Source organism: Mollisia scopiformis (assembly GCF_001500285.1).
Source record: "Mollisia scopiformis unplaced genomic scaffold LY89scaffold_10, whole genome shotgun sequence".
NCBI lineage: Eukaryota > Fungi > Ascomycota > Leotiomycetes > Helotiales > Mollisiaceae > Mollisia > Mollisia scopiformis.
The window spans coordinates 1,524,376-1,543,492 of record NW_017263590.1 but is presented as its reverse complement, the minus strand read 5'-3'; the positions used below and the strand labels follow the sequence as shown (position 1 = coordinate 1,543,492).

At 48.8% G+C, this 19,117-nt stretch overlaps 8 protein-coding genes across 8 annotated transcripts; 4 read left to right on the top strand and 4 right to left on the bottom strand.

Moving 5' to 3' along the window:
- On the bottom strand, window positions 1-3,081 carry LY89DRAFT_615243 (uncharacterized protein). The gene is made up of 8 exons (XM_018210718.1): window positions 2,586-3,081; window positions 2,232-2,538; window positions 1,939-2,185; window positions 1,844-1,865; window positions 991-1,779; window positions 578-943; window positions 384-519; window positions 1-250 (listed from the first exon to the last, which is right to left on the bottom strand). Exons 1-8 carry the CDS (start codon window positions 2,725-2,727, stop codon window positions 52-54), a joined length of 2,208 nt encoding a protein of 735 aa, XP_018072805.1. The 5' UTR covers window positions 2,728-3,081; the 3' UTR covers window positions 1-51.
- A 182-nt stretch (window positions 3,082-3,263) lies between these two features.
- On the top strand, window positions 3,264-4,998 carry LY89DRAFT_49347 (NAD(P)-binding protein). The gene is made up of 9 exons (XM_018207913.1): window positions 3,264-3,443; window positions 3,579-3,923; window positions 3,981-4,106; window positions 4,174-4,194; window positions 4,248-4,331; window positions 4,379-4,459; window positions 4,509-4,543; window positions 4,723-4,752; window positions 4,858-4,998. Exons 1-9 carry the CDS (start codon window positions 3,402-3,404, stop codon window positions 4,877-4,879), a joined length of 786 nt encoding a protein of 261 aa, XP_018072804.1. The 5' UTR covers window positions 3,264-3,401; the 3' UTR covers window positions 4,880-4,998.
- A 119-nt stretch (window positions 4,999-5,117) lies between these two features.
- Window positions 5,118-7,646, bottom strand: LY89DRAFT_668592 (Rgp1-domain-containing protein; the record flags this gene model as incomplete). The annotated part of the gene is made up of 2 exons (XM_018213046.1): window positions 5,118-7,057; window positions 7,109-7,646. The coding sequence occupies 2 exons, from the start codon at window positions 7,644-7,646 to the stop codon at window positions 5,118-5,120; spliced, it is 2,478 nt and encodes an 825-aa protein (XP_018072803.1).
- A 287-nt stretch (window positions 7,647-7,933) lies between these two features.
- LY89DRAFT_684345 (Mob1/phocein) lies at window positions 7,934-9,433 on the top strand. The gene is made up of 6 exons (XM_018214862.1): window positions 7,934-8,064; window positions 8,121-8,187; window positions 8,384-8,547; window positions 8,599-8,692; window positions 8,745-8,878; window positions 8,930-9,433. The coding sequence occupies exons 2-6, from the start codon at window positions 8,165-8,167 to the stop codon at window positions 9,169-9,171; spliced, it is 657 nt and encodes a 218-aa protein (XP_018072802.1). The 5' UTR covers window positions 7,934-8,064; window positions 8,121-8,164; the 3' UTR covers window positions 9,172-9,433.
- Window positions 9,434-9,945: 512 nt separating this feature from the next.
- Window positions 9,946-11,230, top strand: LY89DRAFT_684344 (OSCP-domain-containing protein). The gene is made up of 4 exons (XM_018214861.1): window positions 9,946-10,131; window positions 10,235-10,552; window positions 10,603-10,695; window positions 10,746-11,230. The coding sequence occupies exons 1-4, from the start codon at window positions 9,961-9,963 to the stop codon at window positions 10,857-10,859; spliced, it is 696 nt and encodes a 231-aa protein (XP_018072801.1). The 5' UTR covers window positions 9,946-9,960; the 3' UTR covers window positions 10,860-11,230.
- A 160-nt stretch (window positions 11,231-11,390) lies between these two features.
- Window positions 11,391-14,938, bottom strand: LY89DRAFT_583616 (uncharacterized protein; the record flags this gene model as incomplete). The annotated part of the gene is made up of 8 exons (XM_018209224.1): window positions 11,391-11,722; window positions 11,816-11,856; window positions 11,906-11,943; window positions 12,050-14,341; window positions 14,395-14,494; window positions 14,547-14,664; window positions 14,721-14,759; window positions 14,815-14,938. 8 exons carry the CDS (start codon window positions 14,936-14,938, stop codon window positions 11,391-11,393), a joined length of 3,084 nt encoding a protein of 1,027 aa, XP_018072800.1.
- Window positions 14,939-16,648: 1,710 nt separating this feature from the next.
- Window positions 16,649-17,567, top strand: LY89DRAFT_668588 (uncharacterized protein; the record flags this gene model as incomplete). Its single annotated transcript, XM_018213045.1, has 2 exons — window positions 16,649-16,831; window positions 16,875-17,567. The coding sequence occupies 2 exons, from the start codon at window positions 16,649-16,651 to the stop codon at window positions 17,565-17,567; spliced, it is 876 nt and encodes a 291-aa protein (XP_018072799.1).
- A 643-nt stretch (window positions 17,568-18,210) lies between these two features.
- LY89DRAFT_583215 (uncharacterized protein) lies at window positions 18,211-19,089 on the bottom strand (the record flags this gene model as incomplete). Its single annotated transcript, XM_018209201.1, has 1 exon — window positions 18,211-19,089. The coding sequence occupies one exon, from the start codon at window positions 19,087-19,089 to the stop codon at window positions 18,211-18,213; it is 879 nt and encodes a 292-aa protein (XP_018072798.1).
- Between the last annotated feature and the right edge of the window lie 28 nt (window positions 19,090-19,117).

Here is a 19,117-nt window from a genome sequence, read left to right as displayed (position 1 = left end):
GTATACTAAACGTTTCCGGTTTTGAACTCTCTAAACAACCCTACTATGGCTTCATTTAGGGAAGCTCATAGCGAATTTGGCTACCCATTCTTCGCTCCTTAATGGAGTCGATAAATGGATATCCACAACCTCAGTGACTCTCATCGCCTCCTCTCTCGAGCCTAGTCCTCTACGAGAGCTGATATTCGAGGAGGGCAAGCTACCGGCATTGCAATTTCCGCCTCCCCACGCGGCCAGTGCAGCAGCTTCCCTACATGGCCAGAGTTAGCACGTTCAGCAATGTTATAATACAAAAAAGTCCACATAAATATGGTAGCAGAGTGACCGAACCGAATATTGGAGCATAATCCGAGATATAGAATTTGCTCGAGAGTTCAACTCACCAAATTGCAGTCACATTGGCCATCATAGCTGGGGTGTAGAACAACCTACAGTCAGCGGGCTCATAAATGAATTGTGCAGGTGTGCCGTCGCCTAGATTGCCAGGAAGAATGTTGTCCCGGACATTGATCGAAGTATCTGTTACTTTTTAGTTTTGTCCTCGTTCTTGACTGTTGGCAGAGCCGCAGAAACTTGCCTGTACTTCGCTCGTAGGGAAGCATGTTGGTTAGGGGCCTCAGAAAAGCACTTTGGATTGTGGTGGGATTCAGTTCAAGTGCTGCACTGGCTAGAGAGCTTATATAACTGTAGCCGTAGTTGTTCGTCCCTTTGACGCCCCCAATAGCTTGGATTAGTGGGGTGGAAGTGTTGGTGTTAGGACGTCCACCATAAGCTATTGACTTGACGCTAGCCTGGGTTCGCATAAACTCGCTGAATATGGTGCATGTTGAAGCGCAGTAACCGTCATAGATCATTACAATGTCATCGGCCGCGAACGGCTGAGTAAAATTTGCTCTCGGTCCATAGCCCGTGATATATTCGCCCATGCCGTAAGTCTCATTGACTGCAAAACTGTGAGCAGATCCCTCGTTGTTCGTTCTTGCATCTTACTAGTTGTCAAATTATCATTGAGGTTCCATCGAATGATGTTGGTGAAATTATCACCGTAATACTGGTGTGGCGCAAACTTCTCGTTGAAGCTGGAGAATGGCTCATTCATGATGTTGTAATCGAACCTGTAGTTTGGGACTGTTTCCCACGCACTGATTAAGAGGTCATCGTCCGAAGTATATGGGTCAAACCCGGGCGGAAGCCCGCTTGAGATAGTCTGAGCAAGTGCCATAAATTCCGGAGTGTCTCTAAAGCGGGTATTCCCATCTTGCACTATTTGAGGAAATAGCATTCTAAAAGTATCGTAACCTTGCAGGATCAGACCGCCGCCATTGGCAGCCAAGTCGACAATGAGTTTTTTTTTCCCGTCTGCTTTAGCAGAGGCCAGGAATTTCTGCACGACCTGCTGGAATTGGATAGGAACAGTCGGGTCAAAACTAATCATGGACAGAACTGCCACAGTAGAATTTGGGAGATAGTATCCTGAAACTTGCTGGTCAGAACTAATGACAACGGGCAATGGATAACCAATGGCTGATACAACCGCCGTAGAGGTGGCTGAAGACGTGGTAGAAGGGGTCGCTACCGATGTTGTTGTCGAGTTTACAGTCGTTGTTGGTGTCCCCATACAGAATTTCTGATAGAACGAATTTCCATCTGTAACTCCAGAAAAGTCACCAATGACAGCGGCCTTGTTAAACACCGTGAAAGCTGTCCCGTTCGCGAAAGTGATTGTCGTGTTCGGTCCAGGGTAGATCCATGAGAATCTCCCCGAGCCCGCGAAATAGCCTGTGGTTCTTCAGCATCTTCAGCCTTCTGTAGGTCATTAAGTTGACAGAAAAGTGATTTGTACCCTGCCAGCCCGGAGACTCAGCCTACATGGCCCACCAATCAGCATTTGTTTATTGGTACTCACCAGGAAATAGATAGAGACGCGGTAATACTTACCGCAAACGCGGGGCTGAAAAACATAGAGTTATACGAAGCGTCCGGGTCATTCAGTGCACCAAGTTGTGACAATTTTTCGATATACTCCGAAGCTTCATCCCCCTCTATGCTAGCAAGCGCGGAGGGGACAATACCTGAGCTTTGTGACGCAATCACGTCATAGTAGGAGTATACCTTTGGAGACGAAATTCCATCGAAACTGACAGACACCAGGGGAAATGGCCTTCTGAATGCTATTGCCTTGGACCTGTCTTCTCAGTGGAATTTCCTCCGTTTGGAAGCTACATACTTACAATAGGTCGGGTAGAAATCTAAAATGGCCATCGTGTGCTGAGTTGACCACCTTCCAGAGCTGAACCTGAAATTCGTATTCAGTTTGGTAGACGCCGGAAGAAATGTTTGCAATAACAGCAGCAAAGCCTGACGGAAGATCCACTGCTGGTTCGGTATAGCCCTCTGGTGGGGATTTGAGGTATTCAATCGTAGTTTGCCATTGAACAAATGGGAGCATAGCTTCCACCAGGTCTTTGGCTCGTTGTGCATGCAGCGGTACAGATGCCAGACAATCATACCCCAACTGAGCCTCTACTGTCGGAGTTGCTGAGCGACATTAGAGTAAATCCAACCGGAGTGGCGGCTTAACTTTCCTTTGGGCGATATTGCCAGGAACGCAGAAGCGCTACTCGATACAACCGCACATGCAGTGGCGGCATCGTAAGGGGAGGTCACGGTTGGGGACGCTCGTACACCCACCGTGAGCAGGACAAATATGAGCGTCTGGAGTTGCATGTCGACAAGAATCTCTCCTGTGCAGATTCAGAGCTGTGCTCAAGACTGAAAACTGCAACCCCATCACGGAACAAGGTCTTTTATGAACAACGTGGGAGTCTGCTTTCCGGCAAATACTGCCGTCCAAGAAATCTATCATGCATCATCATTCACGATGATCATATGCGAGTAGCTAGGCTATGTTTGCGACCTGCTTAATCAAGAAAGGTAAAATAGCTTATCGAGTCTTGGACAAGCAAGGGTAATAATAATTCAGATAAGGAATTATACTTCCGCAGAGGGACCATACGACACTGGCCGACGAGGGGTATTCCAGCGTAGGGTAAACTGCATGCAGGAGTTGTGTAAATCCCGAGAAGATGAGGAGGAAATGAAATCCTCCGTACATGATAATCATCGCGCAGGAAGAGTTCTCGCTTACCACTCTTAGTGCAACAACAACATCGCGATCAATGAAGTATGAGCACAAATTGTACCAGAAGGCTATGAGAAATTGATGGGGCTAATCATTTGACCGGGTCGGGATTGCGTTCGGCACCACTCGAGTGGAGTGTGCTAGCCTCGGTTCTCCCCACTTCGGAAGAGAAGAGAGCCCCAACCATCTTTCATATATAATCACATATTGTCTTCACAATCGGCAAATCAATTTTGTAAAAATAGAACTTCCCCTTGAGATGTCAGAACCGTATAAGTTGTCTGGTGAGTCGGTGGCCTTGGTACGTTCAATTGCATTGCTGTTCAGGTCGCTAGTGCGGGGTAACTCCTCGCGGCTTTTGTTATCCTCTTTTCCCTTCTCATGGTTGTCTCTTATACATAGAAGCTCCGCACAGACTGATTCTATTGTCTACCAGATTACGGCAAGCAGTGCCGGGTTAGGTGCGGCTACGGCTAAGGCACTGGCCCGGAGTGGAGTAAGGGTTGTCATCAATTACCTCTCCAGCAAAGACAAAGCCGAAAAACTGCTTGAAGAACTGAAGGCTCTGCAAAGCAAATCAGGCGAGGCAGCTGTAGACAAAGAATCTCGAGTCCTTGCAATCATGGCTGATGTTTCTCAACGTACCGAGCTCTCGCGGTTGGTTGAAGAGACTGTCCATAAGATGGGAAGGCTCGATCTGGTCGTCTCGAACCAAGGCTGGACTAGAATGAGGAATTTTAATGATCTAGACGACAACGTGGACGAGAGTGACTGGGATAAGGTGAACATTCCAACTCTCCTTGCCTAATGTTATGTATTGTTCCTGATCGCTTCACAGTGTTTCAACATGAACGTCAAGTCGCATCTCTTCCTTTTCCACGCCGCAAGGAAGCATCTCGAAGCCTCAGGAGGCTCATTCATTACTACTGCTTCTCTGGCAGGAGTCAAGCCCAGTGGCAGTTCTGTGGTGAGACCCCACACGACCCGGGTGCTCTTTACTACTTTTTTCACTGACACGTAGAGTCGGAAAGGCTTACTCGGTAACAAAAGCAGTAAGTGAAAAGAAATCGATGAATTTGCTCTAAACTTATTGTCTGCTACAAAGGCCCAAATACATCTAGTGAAGTCGCTGGCTTTGATCGCGGGACCCGTTCGGGTGAACTCTGTATCCCCTGGCATCCTGTTGACGGTGAGTCTCCTTTCGGACCGAAAAAGCCTGGCTAACGGCCCCTTTAGGACTGGGGGCTGCAATTTCCTGCATCCAAGGTTGAGACAGCCATTGGAAAGAGCCCGCTGAAGAGAGTTGCTAGCGTAGAAGTAAATCTCCCCGGCTGCGTTGCGACGATGACTACTAATTGAATTCGAGGATGTTGCCCAGCAAATACTCTTTTTGGCAAACAGGTACGCCCCTAAAATCCCATCCCAAGTTATGTTTCTCCGTGGGAGCTCAAGAGCTGGGAGCTGGCTTTGGTGTAGCAAGTAGACGTTATTCGGTTGCAAGAATGTCTCAGCTCCCGAGACAGCTCTCGTCTTGCAGAGCTCATGTCCCTCTCAAAACTCCCAGGTGCTAATGTTGGTAGCGCCTCAACCACGGGCACAAACTCGGTGCTGTACGTAGCAAACTCTTTTCTTTTTCATTCTCGCTAGTTGTTGATCCTGCTGTATTGCATTCTCGAGAAACGTATTAGAGAATAGTAAGTACTAACTTGTTGCAGCGACGCCGGTCTATCTCTGTGAAGACAGATATACCTTGCAATGTACTTTTGTGTCCGAGTAATCACAAGATACCTAGAGACAAATAAAATATCGTGCTACCATGCTGAGACCATTGTGTGAATGTCGCGTGGGTGATGTTGACTGGAAAGTGCAGGGTGCTCGCAGTCGAAATTTATTCGGCTGGTTCGTAAGTGATTTACATTTTGATATGCAAGTTTATCCGCTAAACGCCGCTGAAATGCCAAATGATCGCGCTTGCCTATACAACAAGTCCATCCGATGGACTATCATCTCGCTCTGGATTTCCTGCAAGAGCGCCATATACCCTGAGAGGAACTGCTACTTCAAAACTCTCGCAGTCTAGCGCCTCTGCCGCTGCCAAGACGACTCCTCGGTCGTCCCTAGATACTTCGTCTAAAAGATCTGCGTGATCTGCGTCTGTTTCCCCCCCAGCCAAGCGAGGTGTAACGAATTCTATGCGAATTCTCCACTCGAGACTGACACCACTTGTTATAAATTCAGGCGTAGCTGTAATCGGTATAGTGGGGCAAAAGACAACTCGTCGTGCAAACAACGTCGACTCGGAATGAGAGACATAAGCTTTGCGGGTAACTCGGAGGATGCTTGCCTCTGACCGCAAGGCAATCGAGTTGTCTACTTTCTCTGATGTTTCAAGCGCCACATGGATGGCATAGCAAGGGATTTCGGCATCCGTGAAGTCAATAGCTGCAGTGATGGCCTCACCAAGCCGGTAAGCCGGTCTCGCAAGCATGACCACGGCAACGCGTTTCCCTCCACGAGCAATGTCGAATCTGTTAGCACTTTGTTGAGACTCCGTCGCATTATTGCTTCGTAAGATTGCCATGTCTATAGCCTCCTTTACCGTGCCAGGCTCCTCGATAGTTGATTGTCGGCGAGACCTGGGAGCTTCTGTGGGTGAAAGAAGACCGAGACTGGAATTCTGCCGTGGTCTGGATAATAAGTCATCCACGTAAGAGAGAAAGTCGTCCACAGTTGATTCGTTTGGTTTTGCTGCAGAATTATTGTGTAACTCTATAGAGGCATCCTGGCTAGCTTGCTTAGGAGCCTCGATAGATTTAACTTTGGCCTGATCGCGAAGAATAATATATGGAGATAATAGATCATGGCCTAGGAGCTCGCCATGTGTGTTCACACTCCCTAATATGCGAAAGGGAACTTCTACCGACTTGACTTGTTGCTCCCTGGCACCACCAGGACGTTGCGTGCCAATCACCAGCTTATACGATATCTTAATGGCTTTACCGCGATGACTGGGGGGTAGACCTCTAGGCAGCTTGAAGGAGTATTTGAAGCACCGGCTCTCCCCAGGACCGAGGCGTAAATCTACAAAGAGGATAGACTGTGGTGTGGATAAGAGTGGTATCGACCGCGAGCTAGCGATACCTCTCATGTCTTTGATACTGCTGAGTTCACCACCGCCAAGTAATCCGCCGAGCGATTCCCCAATATTGCCCCATCCAAAACTGCGGAGTAGTCCACTGTCGCGTTTATGGCTCTCGACCCCAATGACGCCACCACCTTGACCGCCAACAGCTCCTTTCCGTTTCACCTCATCAAAAGGTGCTTGGTTGATCAGAGAAGCATCTAGAACGAAAGACCCATGTATTTGCGCATAGCCCATCATAAGTGTCTCGGGTGGTCTATGGTGGTTGACGGGCGATATGTTTGATGGTCTTCTTGAATGGCCCCCGTATGAGGGTAATCGGCCAGATTGCTGGGGAACATATTCGGATGCTAACGTCTCTGTTGAATTGTTGCTGAGCGAGTAAAACTCGCCGCTGCTTCGAGGCGTGCCCGCGACACTAGCAGGAGATAATACGCGTGCTGCTTGGTCCGATATGACTGGCATGATAGACACAGCATCCCTAGATCTCGGAGACAGTAGCCGAGGACTTTCCTGAACATAATGAGATTCACCTTCTCTAACGAAGTGGTCCACTGATCTTGAATCTGCGGTACCTATTGCGGTCGCTGGAAACTTAAAGCTTTGAGAGAATGATGCAGACCCTTTGCGGAGCGCAGAAGGTGTCCCAGGAGCCGTCGCTACTCCACTCCGCCTCCTAGATAGCCTCTCGGGCAATTCAACATCTTGGCCAGCTGGAGAGAAGGAAAAGTTGAGAGGTGAAGGGTGTGTGGACGACCGTTGATTTATTGGTGCTGTATAATATCAGCTAGAGCTCATGGTGATTGATTGCAGTGGGCAGGTACCTGATGGCGGCCCTCCATTGACTCCATTCCTGCGTGGCACAATCTGCAGACTCGCAGAGCGGCCGTGCCCCTTTGATGGGCCCCTTGGTCTTTCAACTAAGCTGCCGTGGCTGTTGATGTCCTCCACTCCAGATTCGCTTTGCCCAATAGAGATAATGGATACTGAACGTTTATGTGTGTGCCCTTCTTTTGAAACCTTCTGGGTAGCTGTATTCCATGGTGTGGGAGGAGGCTGTGACCTAGCAGAAACGCTTGGGGTGCTCAACGATAATGTAGTACGATGCCCTCGAGTCGTTGGTGTGCCGCGTGAGCTTATTGCTGAATTGCTCTTTCTCTGGGGTAGTGGCTTCCGCTGTCTATCCGATCTCTCGCCGGTGACGAAACCATTGGCGGCTTGAGGATGCAAGAATGCTCGTGGATGCGAAGGCGTGTCGGCGATATTCTTGAAGGTGATTTGGCATTCAATCTCCTCGCCGGCGAACACGGTCTGCTCCGACCACTGCACGAAGACCCTGATGTTCGTCAATGGTGTCGACATAGCGCCAAGTCGAAGCTTAAAGCTCCTTCTGCTCGAAGGAGATCAGTTCTGTCACTCATGGATGCAGCGACAATAGAGCTAGGATGTGCAAACTCTCCAGCATAATGAGGGACGTGGTCGAAGAAATCCAAGATACTGTATATTTGGGTTATTGAGCTCGAAGTTGTGTGAGATTCAAGCGCGCCTTCACTCAATCGCTCGTCCGGGGAAGAAGCTAGGAGCTAGTCCTAAATGAGATATGGCGTAGAAAGTAGCTAGACAACGGTTCCTGCCCGATGCGGTCCAATGTAAACAAAAATCCGAATTGTTTGGATTTCATCATCTCTGGACCTTCAACAGCATACAAGTCTCTTTCAAGGTCCGTGACAACAATCTAAGGTCTACTTCTCTGCTCGAGTCGGAACTGGGCGCACAAAAAGTATGTTCATCGCCCCGTCCTCCGGATTATTGCCCTGCTAACGTGTGGAATGTTAGATTGCCAGATCAGGCTGTTTGTTTGCACGTCTCTTGAAGCCACGATGACCTCCTTCATTACTACAGTGTCAGTATTCTAATCTCTCCATGGCTAGTATACTGCAGATGTTAAGCCCTCGCGCTCCCAAGGTGCTCTCGCCTGTCTGTACACTCACGCAGTCCGATTCGTCTATGACGATTTCGGTGAAATATGAAGAAGACCCTTTCATTCAGTCTCCGGAAGCATCATACGTGTCTCCTTACTTACGAAACTCTCCCGACAGTAATCAGCGGACGAGAAATCAGTTCAGACCCCGCAATGCCACGAAGGGTACCTCGAGTTACCAGCTACGACAATATGCAGAGGCTACACTCGGTGGAGGCAGTCTGCGCAAGATTGTAAAGCTGCCAGAAGGCGAGGACGAGAATGAATGGTTGGCAGTCAACAGTAGGCTCTACCAGCCCTGATTTGTCGTCCCCGAAGCTCATACATTTGCAGTGGTGGACTTCTACAATCATATCAATCTCCTTTACGGCTCAATTACAGAATTCTGTTCCCCTCAATCATGCCCTGAGATGAAAGCAACCGACGAGTACGCTACAGTCCCTCTTCTAATATACTACAGAACTGATCCTATGTGGCAGGTTTGAGTATCTCTGGCAAGATTCTGAAAACTACAAAAGACCTACCAAGATGCCAGCACCAACATATATTGAGCATCTGATGGGCTGGGTTCAGAGCAATATTGACAATGAAGCTGTGTTCCCCAGTCGTATTGGTGTGTGAAGATTGTTGTTACCTATCTCTAGCTCCTGCTGATCTCTCTTAGGTGTCCCATTCCCGAAATCCTTCCCAAGTATGATCCGTCAAGTATTCAAGAGGATGTATCGTGTGTATGCTCACATATACTGCCATCACTATCCTGTCATCCGTGAGCTTGGTCTGGAGGCTCATCTGAACACTAGCTTCAAGCACTACGTCCTTTTCATTGACGAACACAGCCTCGCTAGCGGCAAGGACTTCTGGGGACCTCTTGGCGACTTGGTGGACAGTATGCTCAGAAGCGATTGAAGTATCTTATGGCTGGATGAAATTACAATGAGCATGGGCATGGCGTCTGGTGTTGGTTGATTGCAGGAGTCTTTGAGGAGCGGAATCTAATGCCCTAGAGGATGGTTCATGGTGGAAGGCAACTCGCGAAGGGCGTACTCGGAATAGCACGAAATTAAAGCGGTAGCTGAAGCTGAAGCTTCATCACGAACTTTATGAGAGAGTGAGTGTTATGGTTACCATACCTTAAACATTTGAGCCAATAGTGATAAACTAAGACCTCATATGACTGAGTCTTCATTCCTCGATTCACTATCCGTCTGTTGTCTTTCCCATTTATCGAGGGCTCGAGATCGGTTGTATGAGAACATAATTGTCTCGCGCGAGGGACATCATCCGTCAAGGAACGCTCCGTAGACTGCCAGGGAGGTGTCTTATTTTGTCCTCTGCAATGTCTCATCCTACGTATTTTAAGAGGTGATAAAATAATATTGTTCCAGAGTTTGTCAGATCATAGATGTGGGCTTAATCCCATGTGTAAACTAAAGTTTGAGAAATTGAAGTGGCGTAAGAACAACGAAAACAACGTCATGAATTTAATAGAAGGATCCAATTCTCTTATTCATATTGTCCCACAAGCGTTGGAACAATAATATACTGTTTTGGTTTTTTTTAAACTCTCAAATAACACACATCACGTGACCTGGAAGTATCCTTGTCAAATCATCTTTTCCAATGTTGCCGAGCTTCTCAACGACCACGCCCGTATTCTTCTTCACAACGTCAATTGAAGACCGCCATCCTCTCATCATGCTCTCGAACCGAGCTATGTTGCGCATCCGCGCCTCAGCTTCCCAGCGTATCGTGGCCTCGAGAGCCATCCCAGCTTCGCAATTCCGATCCTATGCAACTCCTGCTGCACCCGATTCGAAGCCCCCGATCGCCCTCTATGGACTTGATGGAACATATGCTACAGCTCTGGTAAGATGATACTGTTCACTTGGCATCAAGTACCAGAAGGGGCTTCAATTGATATCCGGTTGGGGCTGTATAACGTGTGAAAGAAGATGCTAACACATAACAGTACACGGCTGCTGTGAAGAATTCAACCCTCGAGAACACCTCCAAAGCGATCAATGCGCTTCACGAAGTCTACAACAAGGATGCCAAGCTGGCCACGATCATGCAAGCGCCTACCTTGAGCTCGGAAGATAAGACCTCGATCATCACCGAGCTTCAGAAGCACACCGGAGCAACGGACAAGGGAGACACCGTCAAGAACTTTCTCATCACATTGGCGGATTACAATAGATTGGGCCTTCTGAAGGGTGTCTGCGAGAAGTTTGGCGAGCTGATGAGCGCTGCCAAGGGGGAGGTCGAGCTGACTGTCACAAGTGCTTCGGTGAATTGATATAGAATTAGCTGAGCAGCGTCCATGCTAACAGCTTGCAGCAATTGGATGGCAAGACACTCTCTCGCCTTGAATCAGCAGTATCGAAGTCTCAATATGTCGGTCAAGGAAAGAAGCTCAAGGTCACCAACAAGGTAATTGTAGCCAGCTATTGTACCACGGAGGATATTAACGTAGTTCATAGGTCAACCCAGATATTCTCGGAGGACTTGTCGTGGAGATCGGCGATCGAACAATAGACCTCAGCGTCTCTGCACGACTTGCGAAGATGAACAAACTCCTGACTGATACCTTGTAAAACAAAACTGCCTTAGTTTAGAAGAAGCGGAAGATGGGCTCTGGTGGTCGAGGGCATGACATGTATATGATCCGAGAATTGAGCATTTTCACCCACTCTTTAAGACTTCATCATCTCAACAAGAATACACCAAAATCCGTGGGACATTAGGACCCCATTGGTTGAAGTGATAATAAAAATTCCAAGCGAATGTAGTATGTGGATGTGGATTGGGGCTGGCTTTTGTACACATAATCTGAATGGCCTTCAAGTTGTCGGACTTTCTGATCTAGGTAATGCAGGAACTGATTCCAGCCTCATATTGTACGTCACGTCCACAATCGGAAAGGAGAGATGTGTTGCCTTAAGTCATTAATCTCTACCAATCAATATATCTCTAGTTCTATTCTTCTAGCTCTATTCTTGGTGTGACCTCTGCTTCTTAAACTTCTAAAGTGTAAAGTGCAACTTTTCATAGTTAGACGCTATTTGAATGAAAAAGCAACGCGTAGCAGCTATAGAGTTCGTGACATGCCCCGACTGGAAGCCTCTTCATTGACCATCCAGTTGAGCTTCAAATTCATCACCAGTCTCGTAATCAGCAGATTGATTGCTCCGAACCCTCGACAACTGTTCAGACACATAGTGAGCAGTGTGGGCATCGGCTTCTCTGCGTTCCCGTTCTCTCTCTGCAGTTTCGGGCTCAACCGAATTGCCGACGGAATGAGCATCGTCTCCATTCGTGGAAGCGTCAAAGTCACTTCGGGCGCCTATTGATCTTGCTGTCGAAGAGCGACGCATCATGTGTCGAGGGGTTTTGTGGCCACTCTTAGGTTGCGTTACGTGGCGGGTGAAGATATCGTCGAAGTAGTGATTCATACCAGCTGTGCACAAATCAGTATACACTTTCAACAACATTTATCTCGAAAATCTCGGCGGCTAGATTGTACACCAAACAAGGGTAGAATTTTACATACTGGAAGGCGTCCGCGGGGTTTGTGGAAGACGACAGCTCAATCTGAAAATAATTAGCCACTACATAGCGGAGTCGGATGGACATCACTTACCCTGTGTCATGGATCATTCTAGCGATGAGCCCAGTCCACTGCGACAAATTAGCATAACAAAACATTGAAACGGAGGTGAGAGGCTCGGGCTCCCAGAGCCATCATATAAGAAAACAGCACTTTAAGAAAGGGATTTGGCCATACACCGCATTGATGGGTAGCTCCAAGCCCACGGCCAGAGTCACCATCGAAGAACTCATAGAACCACAAGTTGTCTTTCCAGTTAGGATCAAAGTCGAGCATATCATTTCCGTCATTGATAGCGCGACGACCATCATCTCCACGGGCCATGAGATGTTGCAGGCGATGTTGAATCTCCTCGGATACGCGACCAAGATGCATCATGTCTCCAGAGCCGGTGGGGCATTCTACTTCGAACTGCGGGCCGTAGAACATGTAGAAGCGTTGCAAGCTTTCTACAAGTAGAAAGTTGACACATAACCAGATGGGTCCTCTCCAATTGCTATTGCCACCGAACATGCCACTATCGGAGTCGCCAGAAACATACTCGACTTTAAACTCCTGGCCGTTCACGTCCATGGAATAAGGGTGTTTTTCATGGTACTTGGACAGCGAACGAATTCCATGTTCGCTGAAGAATTCGTCCTCGTCGAGCATACGCTTCAAAATCTTCTCGAGCCGGTCTTTGCTGACAAGCGAGAGCAGTATTCGATTGTCCTTTCCTCTCTTCCTGATGCTAGCCATGTTCCGTTCCGCAACGTCATGTCGATTCTCAATGAACCAGTCCACGCGCTTCTTGAACGAAGGCAATTTGTTGATCAACTCAGGCTCCAGTGTAAGTGTAGCATAGAGTGGGATCAGACCGACAAGGGACCGGACAGGAAGTTGTTGCGTCCAGGGTCCTCCGTAAGAGATAGCATCGTAGTAAAATCCGTCCTCTTCATTCCAGAGGGACTTCTCCTTTGCACCCGCCTTGTAAGTCATGGCATCGCTAATCAGCATGAAATGCTCAAAGAACTTCGACGCAATATCTTCATATACACGTCTATGCTTTGCCAACTCAAGGGCAATATTGAGCATGCAAAGACAGTAAAATGCCATCCAACCTGTGCTGTCCGCTTGTTCAAGTACTCCTCCCGTGGGCAGAGGCTCCGATCGATTGAACAAACCAATGTTGTCCAAACCAAGGAAACCACCCTCGAACACATTCTTGCCGTCAAAATCCTTTCTGTTGACCCACCAGGTGAAGTTGAGAAGTAGCTTTTGAAACACCCGTTCGAGGAAATCTAAGTCTTGCCGACCGTAGAGCTTTCTCTCAATCTTAAATGTGCGGAATGTGGCCCAGGCATGGACTGGCGGATTGACATCTCCAAAATTCCATTCATACGCGGGCAATTGTCCATTCGGATGCATATACCATTCTCTTGTGAACAAATCCAACTGCTTCTTGGCGAAGTCTGGGTCAATCATTGCCAGAGGGATGCAATGGAAAGCGGAATCCCATGCAGCAAAGAACGGATACTCCCACGAGTCTGGCATTGATAGGATGTCATCTAGATGCATGTGCTTCCAATTTGTGTTCCGAATAGCCTTGCGATCTGGTGGTGGAGGAGGCTGATTTGGATCACCATTCGCCCATTGATCCCAGATGAAATGGTAAAATTGCTTCGTCCACATCATGCCAGCAAAGGCTTGACGTTGGATATTCCTAAGATCCTCAGACATAGGGAGTGGACTGATGCGGTAGTAGAACTCGTCCGCTTCCTCCTTTCGCTTTTCGATAATATCGTCGAATAACTCTTCGTCCATGTAATCATCGTACTTCTTGGACAATCGAAATCTGACCACGGCACATTCGCCAGGAGCTACGCCCCCGCCTTCGTTGAACGCAAACCATGCAGCAGACTTTGTGCCTGTAAGCTTAGGATTAACAGCTTTCTTCTCCTTATCGACAATGTGGCGATGGAAGGCGTCCTTGACATATGGTTGCTCATTTTCTCCGCAGTACAAGCCCTCGAAATTGGTGTCATTCTCTGTGAAGATCAACTCTGGCATGACATCCTGGCCACTTGGTCCTACACCTGGCGACGGGGAGAGCTGGAGATACCGTTCGCCAAGCTTATAATGTGTGGTTTGGGCGACGGTCTCGCTGACTTGATGGATGTTAGGTTTCTTGTCAGGGGATTCATGACCCCAGGCCCAGGTATTTCTGAACCAGACGTGTGGAATAATGTGGAGTGGGGCAGGTTCGGGTCCGCGATTCCAAGCTGTAACTCGGAAGAGCAATTCTTCAGGATCATCGTCCTCTTTCGCAGTCTCAATGTAGATATCCCAATACCTATCGTCGTCGAAGATCCCTGTATCGATTATCTGGTATTCTCTGTCCTTCTTTCCACGTCTCGCATTTTCTTTGACAAGGTCTTCGTAGGGAAATTTCCGTTGCGGATACTTGTATAGAAGTTTCATATATGAGTGCTATAACTATCAGCCAAAGCACTTTTGCGAGAGTTGTCTGTTCTGAAACGCACCGTAGGGGTATTATCAACATGGAAATGTGCCTCTTTGATACTCTCGCCGTGGTTGCCTTGCGGATTGGAAAGTCCGAACAATCGCTCTTTGAGGAAGTCACTGTATATATTTTAGTTCTGGTGACCCCGGACTCGCAGACTAGGGGACTGACTCTTCTTCATTCCAAAAAGCAAATGCGATGTTCTGCAAGCCATGCGTATCCGAGACACCAGCAATGCCATCTTCACCCCACCGAAAAGCTCTGGATCGTGCATGGTCGTGAGGGAAATCTATAATTGCTTTTAGTATATTTGAGCCCCATATCGCGGAGTTGGGAAGAACTCACGGCTCCACGCATCACCATCAGCGCTGTAATCCTCTCGCACTGTACAAAATGGTCATTAACATCATTCTGTACCACGGCACACACCACAACTTACCTGTCGCCCACTGTCTCTCAGCCACATACGGACCCCACCTCTTCCAATACTTCTCTCGTTCTCTGTCCTGCTTGAGACGCTTCTCTTCCTCGGAGAGGTACTCATGATGGTCGATTTGAACCATGATGATGGCCTTTAGCTCCGCTGAGCTTGACTACTTGACTTTTTTGCGATGATATCAATCAGTAGCAGCAAAAAGTGAAAGGCAAGGCGATACTGTTTTCCATACGCTGCTGGAGATCCGAAAGGCGCGCGAGAGGAAACCGAGCACGGTATTGACAATCACTTCACTGTGTTTGGGGGACTGGTGATGAAAGTCGATCGAATAGTGCGAGTTGGTGAGCAGGCACTACTCTCACTAATAAACGGGTAGGAGTAGGAGGAAGGACGAGGGACGATGGCTTGGAACCCGGAGCGTTGGAATCGGCGATGGCAGATGGCGGTCGATGAAATGCATGGGAAGACAACAATTCCGTGTCTAGAAATCCACTTTTTGGCCGGGTCGGTCTGAATGAATTCTTGGTATCAAACCTTGTCATGAAAGTGCAGAAGCGTTGAGCAGCTGGTCGAGCTTGTACGACGCGCTACGCTATGGCTTGACTCCTAGTTAGTGCTGGGGACTACTGTCTGGTTGAAGATGATTATTTGTTAGCTTAGCTAGGTAGAGCTTGCTGCTGCTGCTGACCAGCACCAACTTGGCTTTGGAGCAGCTTTGCGTTTGGGTGCCCTTGCTCCTGCATGTTCCTCCGACGTCATCAGCTTTTACCGTTGAATTTTCTGCGCTCAGACAGACGGCATGGCGACGGGATCAGAAGGCGGTGGACCTCGTTCTCGTGCATTTCCATTTACACACTGAAGAGAACAGAGCAGGACCTGGACCTGGACCTGGACCTGGACCCGGCTTCTTGTCTCGGGCAATTTGGCTCCACGAGGTAAAACGACCGCCCGCCCTCCTTCCCGTTCTTCGTGACACTCTTTGGACTACCTAACGGTTGGAACCATGTCGCTATACGACTTCTGGGACAAAATACCTTCCTACCTACCTACCTACTTACCTCGTTACATGTGGATCTCCTGCAACGCCTGTCATTGTGCACGACTCGGACAGCTGGTCTACTCGACCTGGCATGCACTATCGCCGTTGTAGTCAGTACCTACCAGCCATATATCGACGTTCAGCACCAATGCATCTATTCTCGGCCTCTCCCGTCCTCATTCTCCCACGAGCATTAGTCCAAAGCTTCTCGACCCAGCCAGCCAGCCATCTACCATAAATCGCACGTTGATTGCAGGTTATTTAGCTTCGGCAGTGAGGATCGCCAGCTGTTCAGGTACAAACATTCCCTTTCCTCCCCGCCGCTGGGAATTTACCCCCTCACACGTGCTGTGGCTGGCTAGGTAGGTATGTACCAACCAACCAACCAACCAACCAACCAACCCTAGTGTAGGTAAGTACAGATTTCATGCCAAGCTGTTAGTTCAACTGTAACCGTTTCATTCTTCAGAGGCATGTCTTGATGGTCCCATTGCCTCCGACGCCCTTCAGACAAGTTGTCTGGTCAATAATGAGGGTTATCGCGCTCAGGCAGAGCTCATTGAGACTGCACATGTGGTGATACAAATGTTATATGTTACATCGAATGCTTCCAATATAGCCTAGGAGCGAAGGAAGACTGCTTCCTTCCTCATGTGCCTCTCGTTGCCAGCACTACCTAAAATGGCACGAAAGCCGGGATGAGGGGTCTATTTGCTTCGAAGAATCACAAAAAGTCTTTTTCTCTATTCTTTGGCTTCGTTCGTTTCAATTGCAATTTCAAACCTCCTCATCGTCATCATGGACACGCACATCGAGGTAGCGGCGAGAGATCCAAATTCAAGACTCCTTATTGGTAGTCGAGACAAAGATGTTGCATGGTATAAGCCAAACCTCATCTCTTTGACAGAGCCGCAGCGGGATCTTTTCGAGAATTATAGCCACGTTGCACCCGATCAAGTTATCCCTCATATTCTCAAAGTGGTAGGTGGCGCACATTTACAGGCTTGGAAGACCATGTTGACAGTTCAACCAGCGCGACAAAGCTTGGGATTTCCTTCCTCTGCCATGTGTAGGAATGTTTAGGTTCATCGACTTCGAACTTTCCATGTCACCACTGTATTCGGATATTCTCAGCCGTCTCAAAGCCGAAAACAAACTCCTCGATCTTGGATGCTGCTTTGGCCAAGATATGCGAAAGCTGGTTCATGACGGCGCGCCTCCATCGTCCATTTTCGGTGCCGAATTGAGGAAAGAATATGTTGACAGCGGCTACGATCTTTTTCTCGACCGAGATACCTTCGGAGTAAAGATCATCATGGCCGACGTCTTCGACACTCATGGTCCCCTCAACGAGCTAGAAGACCAGATGGATATGATTCATGTCGGATTATTCCTTCATCTCTTTGACTGGGAAGGACAACGGAAGGCTTGCGAACGGATGGTCAGTCTGCTGAAGAAGCAGGAAGGAGTTATGGTACTTGGACATCAGTTGGGGAATCTTCAACCTAAAGATGTGCCCTTTGGGGCAGCGCAAAAGGTGTTCAGACATGACGAGCAGACTTTCGAGCGGTTGTGGATGGAAGTAGGAGAGAATACAGGCAGCACGTGGGACGTGAAGGTAACTTTGGATCGAGGGATGGGGATTGCAGAGAATAAAAGGCCGTGGGATGATGAGAATACACGGAAAATGACCTTTGAAGTAGTGAGAATCAAGTGATTACTTCCTTCTCTTCGTTGGTTGTCAGCAAATGCAGCAACGAAAAATGCCTAGTCTCGTTTCTGTGGTTGTTGCTCTTGATTTTGCATCTCATGCCTCTCTAGGTCTTCGAGACAGAAGACTTGGAAGAAGTTGCCACTAGCAATGTTGTTCAATCACAAGCAAAATTAGAGAATAAGATCGGTTGGCTTCGTGGAGTAGATTCAATCGTCTTCTATCCACTATATGATATCTAGTACAGGCTGTAGATTCTCTGCACCATGACATGGCTTGCCCAAAGTTTGGGACCATTCCTTCACAAGTAGAAGACCGAGCGCGCCCCCGTGCACCGTGTCCCCTCTGAACTTTCAAAACCTGCCCTCTGCAAGATTCACCCCCTTCCCCTTCATGCTGGCCATCTTCCGTGCTCAGAAAAACGGACATGAACTTCACAAGATACAACGAAATCGCGCAGGAACAGCACCCGATGAGGATAGCTGCACCCACGTGGCCGCGGATTCGGCTTCGTATGCCCCCGCATGCCATGACCGGCATGTCACACGGGTGGATGATTGCAAAAGGTAAGTAGCCATTAACGAATGGGCGGCTGTCTCTATTATTTTCCTCCTTATCCTCTATTTTCACACATGATTTGATTCTCCATTCACCGTCGAACGACCAAGCCGTGGCGGCGGGAAGAGGTTGGGACGTACTCGTCATCGGAGGAGCAGCAAGAGTCGGAGTCCTCACTGTAGGCACAGCGGGAACCACCACAGTCCAACTTGACGCGGTCACCGGAGCGGGTGATGCCGTAGCGCTCACAGGTGCAGTCACCGACGGACGAAGCTGGGGAGCTGTATCCGCTGAGGGAGCTGGCGGAGTCGCTGTCGGAGCGGCTGGAAAGGCTGGAGCCAACGGAGGATGGTGGCGAGCTGGAGAGCTGGTAGTCGTACTCGTCGATGGTGGCAGCGCTGAAGCGGGAGGTGAGCTCCTCAACAGTTGGTGCACTGTAGTCGGCTTCCAAGATGTACTTGGTGGCGTGTGGTGCAACTGGCTTGGGTGACTTGATCTGGGAGACGGAGAGAGGGCGACCCTTGGGGATGTCTGAGGCGACATCGCGGCGGGACTCACGGCGGGAGCTGGAAGAAGAGTGCTTCTCGCGGCTGGAGCTGTGCTTGGAAGATCGCTCCTTGTCTGAGGATGACTTGGACGATGACTTGGAAGATGACTTGGATGAAGACTTCTCGGATGGGACATCAAGGATGTTGAGAACGCGGCCAGTGGTGGGCTCGGTGGTGGATGACTGGGAAGGATCGTGGGAAACGTGGTACCCATCGATGATGTAGTAGTACCAGTATCGTTGACCGGCTTGGAGAGTAGCACCCTGGAATCTGAATGTTCCCTTCCACGAACCAGACTTGGAGGAAGTCTTATCCTTGGAAAGGGGAAGTTGCCCGGCGTAGTTGTCCCATGAACCGAGGAGATGGACGGTCTTGACGCTGGAGGATGTGCGAAGAGCGAAAGAGAGTTGAACGGCGGCCATTATTGCTGATGGTAATTATTATTGCACT